Below are 9,568 nucleotides of genomic sequence, written 5' to 3' on the forward strand. Positions count from 1 at the left end.
TCTAGTCTAGGTGACAAGTGACAAATACAAAGACATTTAGCTTTATAGCATCTTATAGTTAATAGCTACATAATGCTTTCACTGCCCACAAACTTTACTCTTTACACCCGTGTGTTAAAAAGGCTCATTATATGACCATCGCCATTTTAGCGAGAGGCAGTTCTGTCTGAGAAAGCAAACGGATACCTCGTGTTTTTATGGTAAAAATCCACGATTACTTTTTACGGTTTTTAACATATAAGGACATATTTTGAAAATTTCAAATCTTTGCCATGTCCTAAAATTGGGTAAATATAATCTCAGCTATAAAACAGCACAGCATATTACATCAGTGGTGCCCAACCTTTTTTGCACCACGGACCGGTTTATGTCCGACAATATTTTCACGGACCAGCCTTTAAAGTGTTGCGCATAAAAACAACAAAATAAAACCAGTACCGGTACCAAATAAAAGACAATCTATTCATAACACACGGGAAAAGACACAGGGAAACCAATTTAGCGATAAAAATAATGATAAAAACCCTGAAAACCATGAATTTCACACCTGAGCATCAACTTTCGCGGCTCAGTACTAAAGACTCTCTGTGGCTTGGGAGTTGGGGACCGCTGTATTACACCCTGTGGTCATTTATTTAAAAGCTAGAGCAAAATGCAGAAGCAATATGTGGAAACCGATCTTTAGCAGCAATAACTTTGAAGCAATGTGAAGTAATCACTTTCTATATGCATGCATCAATGACTGCAATGTGCCCAGGTACACAGTCAGAAATAGGGGTACGGAAGGAGTACATTACTGTGCCCCAAGGTACAAAAATGACATTAATACAGTCTAAGGACAAATATTGGACCTCGGGGGAACTATCTGTACCTTTTTTAGCGTCTGAAAGGTACATACATGTTCCTTAATTGTGAAAAGTACTTATTTGTACCCATTCTTTCAAAAGATAAAGTACAGGTTGATTAAGCTCTTTTTGATTAGAGGTTTTTTTTTAAATTCTTTTTGACAGTAATTTATTTGCAACTGTATTGATTTAAGCATATATTTTAGTGTTTTTATTTTATTTTTTATTATTTTCATTGCTGTTGTTGTTTTTGTATTCCCTGAACCCCCCTTATTTTTAAGCTGCTTTAAGAACAACGAATTTATTTGAAAGAAAAAAAAGTAAAAATGCATTTAAACATTTTTTTAAGAGAGCGTTTTTTTTTTTTTAAGTATAAGTATTTGGATGAATTGCAAAAAAGCACCCTCGGAGTGCGAGTTGAGCCCATCCTCACAACATCAAACAAAAAGTAGAAGAAGAAACTCAACGAATAGCTGGTGGATTCTAGAACTTTCTTTAAATGCAGCAGGTGCCATTTTGTTTTATCAACGGACGGAGATGGATTACGAACTTGCAAGTCCTGGTGTGCTCTGTTCACTTTCAACCGAGGAACTCTTAACAAAAATACAAGAGTGGGGCTTAGATGTCACCGAAGCTGAAGCTCAGCGTTTCAGAGGTAAGTTTTATTTAAAGAAAAATGTAGCGTAATTACTAATTATTGGTTTAGCCTAGCTTAACGTATATTAGCAATTTAGCTAGTTTCGGCACTCTCTTAGCTCAAATTATGTCTTTTTACAAACGTTTTTACAAACGTTTCATGTGTAAAGTTGAGGTCACAGTTCTGAAAAATGAAAAATGTGTACACATAGTATTTGTATAAGTTTGAACTTATATATGTGGTTCGGCCACAGTCTATGGGTTCGGTAACCCCTGCGCAGCGGAACGGCGCGAAATTTGATTCCCTGGTAGCTGAATGCAGTTTACCGTTAGTGTATTAATGGTTTAATAAAATCACGTTTTTACATCCACTCCAAGGCCATTAACACACATGGGCGGCGTTTAAAGGAAATATCTTGACGCCGCACTTGTTTAAAATATAACAAGGGTGTCGCAGCTGGGGTTTGATAGTCCCGTTTTCAGCAATGTGGGAACTTTTTCAGCATGTAATCTGAGCTTGTAATACGGTCCTGCGGGTGTTATCGCTATAAGTAATCGGTCTGAAAGAACAGACGGCAGAAACTGTTGGAAATCTGGAGAAAGGAGTCACCTTAGTAGTGAATATTAACAAATTACAGCATTCTAGTCTTTTTTTTTTCTTCCAAACTTGAAAGGGCACAAAAGCATGCTCAGACTCTGCTCTCCTGTGTCCAGTAGTCCCAAACAAACATCTAAATTTAAAAATGAAAACTTTGCATATCAAGAGGATTCACTCTAAAAATTTGGTTATAATTTACTGATTTTTTTTAATGAATATTTCTTTGAACTGAAAGAAGTTGTACAAAAGGTTTTAATGTGTGTGATATACGGTTTTTACCCATGTAAAAATGTGGTGTTAAATATTCTTACATGGAATTTAGAGTTTGTACTACCATTTATCTTGCAGACAATGAGGTTGATGGTGACACAGTTGACTGCGGTCTTACTGAGACTATGGTTGCATACCTTTTCCAAGGATCCTTCAAAAAGCAGGTTAAATTCAACCAATTTGTGTCAAGGATGAAGGAATCTTCAGTGACGCTGACTCTACAGACTGTCTCTCCAGAAGACTGGCAACCATCTACTTCGTCAACTTCAATAAGGTATTTTCTTATTTATAATGAAGTTAGTATGTCTGAAACATACATGTTGGCCATTATGCACTTTTAGGATTTAGTTAATATGATCATTTTTCCTACCATATGTATTGTTACTGTAGTGTTTTATACTTCAATTCATGCAATAAAAACAAACATTTAACTGTTTTCACAGCAATGAAAATACTTTGAGACTGCCAGCCTCTTTTGAAATTCCAAGATTTCCCAAAAATCTGCAACTAAAACTGGACAACAAAGAACCGTGCCATAAAAATCCAAGGGACAGACACACAATAATCAGAGTTCTATATGAAGCTGTGGCACAGTATACTATGTAAGTTAATCAGGGTAATGTTAGCTTGTTGCTTTAGAAAAAGCTGAATCTGTCATATTGAAAATAAACGCTACATTACTAAGAAACAATAACTGACACTTGATAAAGTTTGTTTGTCAGCAGTTGCTCTAACACTTATGTTTCTTCTGATATTACAGGTATCCCACAAATTCTGAATATGTGCAAGCTGTGAAGACGCTGGTAATGAAGTATCCTTTCCTCAAGGATCGTGAGGGAAATGGTTATGTAAGTTAAATTTAAAATTTGCATAAGGTTCCTTCAAGATTACAAAGTAAAAGTGAAGCTTTTTTCAATCTTGTTTTGTTAGTAAGACAATCTGTAGCCTCTCAGTAGGTTTGTATGAAGTATGTTTACTGATTCTTTGTTGGGTGTATTTTGTGTAGATTGTTTTTACAGTAACTTATGTTTCTGTTCAACAAGCACACATGGCATATGTCTTTGAGACGTAAATTCAAATCAGAGCGGGCACCACTAGTCGACAGTGAGGCAGTGAGGCGTTGTAAGGAGAAGTTTGGTTCTACGAGGAGAGGGCAGCCTAATAAATGTCAACGAACAAGTCAGAGAAATGTTTGTCAGGTTGGTGTGAGGGACATCTTGAGCTATAAAATGTTCTTGCCTCTGTTATTACATCTAAAACTAAGGATTAGGGATGCAACTGTACCCCTTTTTTCAAACCAAAACTATACCAATACTTGGATTAGAGCACTTGCTAATACAAAGTACCAGTGCTAATACTTCTACCTCACAAAATATTATTAATTAGAAGGCGCTAAAAGAGGGTGAACTAGATTTAAAAAAAAACCAACATTTTAAATATGACTCCAAAACTAAAATTTCAAGTTAACAATTAAGATTTTATGTGAAATTATTTCAGAGTTTCCATATTTTAAATATTGGTTCATGGTATCGGTTAACTTTAAACGATACGAGTTCTTTGTGATGCACAGATCGTGTCAGCTCTAATTGTATATTTAGTCTTATGTTGGGTTTCTAATCTGTTTTGACTTTCTCTTCTCACTCTTGCTTTCTTTCAAGGGACCATGCGTCCAAGGAGAGGATTTATTATCCATCGACGCCCACTTAAAGGTCTTACAGTGCCAATATCAGAAGATGCAACCAGATACCATGGTGGTTCATAACCGTATGCAGCAAACGTTTGCTTGGCGGCAAAAAGAAATTGCAGATGGTATGCCTGTGGAGGATGTGTTGAAGAAGTACCCCTTCTTAGGGATGCCTACTGGTGTAAGTCAGAAAGCTGAACTGAACTTGGAAATAGCTGTCACATTTAACATGTTTATAGTAGTAAATTTTATTTGCCCTTGACCTTGCTTTCTTCATCTGTCCCTCTTTCCTTTTTTTGTATGTTCATGTAACTTCTTACAGTATTGTTGTTAAATTCTATAAAAAAATAATTATGCAGCACCATACATAATTAATATCAACTTTAGATTATTTCATTTTCATACACTGTTATTTTGTACTGAAAATTAATTTTTTACTTGTAGCTGTGCAACGAACTCGGGTGGATCCAACCAACAACGGGTAATGTAAGCCAGCGATTTCGTGAAGGGCTCTCATGTGTTGCAGCAAAGGTGATTGGCCTTACACGAGGGAAAACCCCACTCTACCAGCTCTACCTTGATGCAAGAGAGGAGGCTCTCACTGATGACCTACCAGGTATTTGCTTTCAAGGCTTCCATTTTATATAATTTTTATAGGTAACTGGAAATGCCAGATAAAATGCATGGGTGATCTTGTGTTGTTTTTGGGTTTTTTTGGCAGATCTTGACACAAGGGCTGCACTTTTATTCCTGCCATACGTCTTCAAGGAGAAACTGGATCTCTTTGTCATACTTGGAGAGGTGTGTGTATTAAAATATTTAGTCTATATAAAAGGAAAACAAATGTATCTTTTGTTAAGAGACTAAGATATTGCTTTCCTCTACCTTCTCTTTTGACTTCAAAGGTTCATCCGAAAACCCCCTATCCAACTGTGCAGCTACTTCATGAAGACTGGAAACCAGTGTTCTCCAGAAGCGCTCCAAACATTGTGAAGTTGGATGGCAGTGAAGTGTGCAGAAGCTCGTGTATTTTTGAAGGAATCATCTCTTCTTTCTGCTTGTATTTTGTCTTCAACCTTGCTTATCCAAAACATCTGAAGAACACCCTGATTTTTCTCCAAAAGTACATTGTGAAAATAGATGAGGGTGAGGACCGGCCTCTGCCAATCACAGTCACCAGACAAATAAATCTTCTGTATTGACCACCATGCCTCAGCCATATCAGTGCTCCAAATGTGGCAGAAGAACCTTTAGTTTGACAAAGCTTATTCAGCACATAGGACTTATTCATTCCCATGATGCCAATTTTGATATAACCTGTGGACTCAGTGACTGCTGTTCTTCCTTCAAAAAATATGAATCTTTCAGACGACATGTGTATAGGAAACACAGAGAACAGGTGTTGTGTCCCCATAAAGACTTAGATGAAAATGAGCAGGAGGTAGTCAGTCCACACCCAAATGAATTTGCAAATGACATGACTGAAAATATTGAAACCCCTCCATCCTGGGATGAATTTTTGATAAATTTCAGAGACAATCTTTTCAAGTTCATTCTTAAGTGCAGAGAGAAAAATTCTTTACCAGTCTCTGTTCAGGAAGAAATTGTGGAAGATGTAAATTTTCTGATGTGTTTTTTCAAGGAGAACTACGATGCTTTTATAGCATATCATTTAGAGAAAATGGGTCTTGATGTGTCTTTGTGTCCAGAGCTTAAAAATGTCCTGCATTCAAATGAATTTTTTGAGAAGGCTTCAACAGCTATTCGATCTCCTTATTTGGTCAAAGAACATTGCAAATCAAAGCTCAACATGACAGAGCCTGTTCATTGCAAATTAAGAGACTCTGTGGGTCATATAGTTGGCTCGTATTCATATGTGCCTGTTGATAAGGTGCTAAAAAATTATCTTTCTCATGAAGACATACAAGATCACATTTTTTCAAGTGGCAATTTGGAAACTGATGAATTTCTAACAGATTACTCTGATGGAGAAATCTTCAGACATCATCAATTCTTCAAGGATAACCCAAATGCACTGCGACTCCATTTTTATGAGGATGAATTTGAAGTACTTAATCCTCTAGGATCTAAACGATCCAAACACAAACTTAGTGCATTTTATTACACTGTAGGCAATTTGGACAAAAGGTACACTTCTCAGCAGAGGCACATTCATCTAGCGTTATTGGTACGCTATTCTTTCGTTAAGCGGTGTGGTTGGCATGTTATCCTTAAACCTTTGCTTGATGATTTGGAAAAACTTTCCACTGATGGCTTTACTTTTACCGTTGATAAAACTGAACACACTATTCATGCTGCTCTTGCAACTTTATCTTGTGATAATTTATCAGCTCACATGATTGGTGGTTTTTCTATGTCATTTAACACTGGTAGAATTTGTCGGTATTGCATGGCTTCTTATGAAGATATGAAACAATCCTTTGAGGAAGAAAGCTTTGTTTTAAGAACATCAGAGGTTCACCAGTATCATCTTGCACGAATCCAAGAATTTCCGGATGATAAAACAATATATGGTGTAAATAGTTCATGTCCTTTTGACAGACTGAGTTATTTCAGTGTTACGCAAGCTTTACCACCTGATGTAATGCATGATCTGCTGGAAGGTGTAGTTCCTCTAGTTATGAAACTAGTGATTTGTAAAGCCCACACTGAGAAGCATATTACAATTAGAGAGATCAATGAAGAATTGCAAAAAATGCCCATCGGTCAGAATGACAAAACAAACAAACCAGTACAGTTATCAGAGAGACTTCAGAGTGTTGGTATTGTTGGATCAGCATCTCAAAAGTGGTGCCTGTTCAGATTGCTGCCATTTCTGATGGCAGACCGTGTGCCACCTAATTGTAAATATTGGCATGTTTTTCTTCTATGTCGTGAAATAACAGAGATTGTAATGGCTAAAAAAGTGCGAAAAGAGAATATTTTATTGTTGAAGTTGCTTGTCCATGAGTTTCTCACAAAACTGACAAGTGTATTTGGGGATGTAATTACACCAAAGTGTCATTATTTAATCCACTATGCAAGACTGATTGAAATGTTCGGCCCTCTACGTTTGTTATGGTGTATGAGATTTGAAAGTAAGCACCAGTATTTCAAAACGTTGTCCCGCAATTGTAGAAATTTTATGAACATTGCTACAACTTTGAGCAACAGACATCAGTTCAGACAGTGCTGGGAGTTTTCTAACAAAAGTTTACTTGGTGAATTTGAAAATGTTTTTGGAAAAAGTGTGACTACACCATTTTTGTCATTACCACTGGAACTGCAACAAGCACTGACAGTCTATTGTGGCTTTTCTGAAGTTGATAGTGCTAAGAAAGCTTTCCAGCGTGTGTCAGAAGTAATTGTGAACAGTGTCAAATACTGTGTAAGAGATGTGTTTATCATTGATGTACTGCATTCAGAGAAGATTCCTCTGTTCTGGCAAATTAAGTACATATTTAATATTGACACAATGTGGGTCTTTTGTGGAAAAATTCTCATTCCTCTGTTATATGACAACCATTTTCATTCATACAGTGTTAGAGTTGATAGTGAATGGACGTTGCTAAAACCTGGACAGGAAATTGATGTTGCAGCTTATGACACATACTCTGTTGATAACAGTTTGTATGTAACAGTTAAGCAATGTATTTAAGAAGGTAATAAATGTGACAAGTATTTTTGACTTTGTATCTTCAATTTTTCAAATCCTGAGAGGAAAAATATAGGAAATCTGTGTGTAGATACTGAACCTTTAGAAAGACATTTTTGTACTCCTTTTAAGGGTTCTTTTTTGTACTTTATACTAAGGGTACAACTTTGCCCTTTAAAGTACAGGTTTGACGTGTAAAAGGTACAAATTACAAGGGTACAAATCAGTACCCACAGTTTAGGGTACAGAACGGTACCTTAGAGGGTACCACCCCAGTGACAAGCCATTGTACCCCTATAGGTACATTTCTGTACTTTAATTTCTGAGTGTGTACTGTGCCTGCAGAAGAAGCCCAAATCATCACCGCTCCACCACCGTGCACACCTCGGGTGCCCGTTCTGATATGCTGTGTTTGGTCATCCTTTGATATCCTCTGAGGAGGCACCATCTGGTGGACATTTGATTGAATACACATTTAAGGCACTTTAGCAATGATTTTACTTTTTATACCTTAGAAAGTATTTGCTGTTTATTGAACAAAATCAGACATGTGCAAAAATAGTCATGGAAATTTTTGAAATATATTTTTTGTCTTTAGATAAACTACAAACAGGTTTAGACTTGCATTTCTCTTATTAATTTAAGTTTTTTAAATCTTTATTGTTAAAGACACTCGTGCACACACTCATGGGTAAACTGGCTTTACTGGTTTTAACTTCTAAACCAAGTGTCATTTCCGAGTGGAGCCACTGAGGGTGATTTCCTGGCGAATAATCAAACGACTAGCTTGGTATCTGCTTCAATAATACATTATAGAGTAGCTCAGTATACAGTAACCTGTGGCAGAGGAGGGTGGTGTTAAAACATTTATGATTTGGAGAACAGAGGTGGTGTCAGAAAGAAAATAAACAAAGGGGAGAGATGTACGCATACAACCAGGAGGTGAGGATGGAGTAATAGACGGGAAATATCTGTGTGATTCAAAGCAAACTTGACAGGGAGGAGTCGGGGGGCTACGACTTGACAGGATGACTGGCCTTTGGCATCTCACACACTTTAATTAAAACAGATTGGCGAGGGAGAGCGAGAGGGAGAGACAACGAGAGGAGGGAACCGTTACCATGGAATCAAAGTTTGGGTATACTGAGATGTTAAGATTTCATCTTGTAGAGGGAGAAGCCTGTACAGCTGCTCCTACTGTATTTTCTTTGACTCATAATTTTGATTTAAAGTGTAAGAAACATTGTGATAATTCAGTCACAGACAGCATTATGGGTTGAACTGTGTGTGCGTCCCATCATCTGACGACAGTATGCATGTGTTTACATGTTCGCCTATGTGCATATTTCAGATCGTTATGGTCACGACTTTGTGAACATGCGTATGTGTGTGTGCACATCTGAAGTAAAAGGTGTGTGCTACTGTTGCGTGCCATCTGAGGCTGACCACAGCGGTGTTTGGCAGAGACTCCTCACCCCCCTGTAGATCCTTCGAGGGAGTGCTGGGAGCAGTTCATCACTCACACAGGATGGGGGTGATTACTTGGCTACTGTATTCTGGGTTCTGGATCTAAATATAGCAGCGCTGTTTCACTGGGGCAGGGCCAGGCTGTCAGGATGATGATGATGAAGGCATGTGGTCATCATTGATTTAGCAGCAGGGGCAAGGCAGCTTATTAACATTTATGCAGTGATAGTTTTACATACACACAGCTACATACAGTCACAACTGCTTTGGTAAGTTAGTGAGAAACTCGAGATTTGAATTTCAACTTTATTTGTGCTGAATTTACGTTCCTTTATTTCAGGTACTTGCAAAACAATGTTTATTTCCATGAAAGTAAAACTCACTTTGTGGTCTATGATATTTTAAAATACCAT

The 9,568-nt window shown here is 37.3% G+C and overlaps 1 protein-coding gene across 3 annotated transcripts; it reads left to right on the forward strand.

The window, feature by feature from the left end:
* The first annotated feature begins 1,257 nt into the window (after positions 1-1,257).
* Positions 1,258-5,901, forward strand: LOC309698711 (sterile alpha motif domain-containing protein 3-like). Of its 3 annotated transcripts, XM_082521343.1 has the most exons (9): positions 1,259-1,500; positions 2,428-2,623; positions 2,793-2,951; positions 3,110-3,197; positions 3,393-3,548; positions 4,008-4,214; positions 4,478-4,649; positions 4,755-4,834; positions 4,939-5,901. In XM_082521343.1, exons 1-9 carry the CDS (start codon positions 1,383-1,385, stop codon positions 5,233-5,235), a joined length of 1,473 nt encoding a protein of 490 aa, XP_082377469.1. In that variant the 5' UTR covers positions 1,259-1,382; the 3' UTR covers positions 5,236-5,901. The 3 variants fall into 3 exon arrangements, with proteins under 3 accessions (XP_082377470.1, XP_082377471.1, XP_082377469.1); XM_082521344.1 differs by lacking the exon at positions 3,393-3,548 and having other exon boundaries at positions 1,258-1,500; XM_082521345.1 differs by lacking the exon at positions 2,793-2,951 and having other exon boundaries at positions 1,258-1,500.
* The last annotated feature ends 3,667 nt before the right edge of the window (positions 5,902-9,568 follow it).

The sequence above is a fragment of the Aulonocara stuartgranti genome (genome assembly GCF_965226115.1).
Source record: "Aulonocara stuartgranti genome assembly, chromosome: 22".
NCBI classification, from domain to species: domain Eukaryota; kingdom Metazoa; phylum Chordata; class Actinopteri; order Cichliformes; family Cichlidae; genus Aulonocara; species Aulonocara stuartgranti.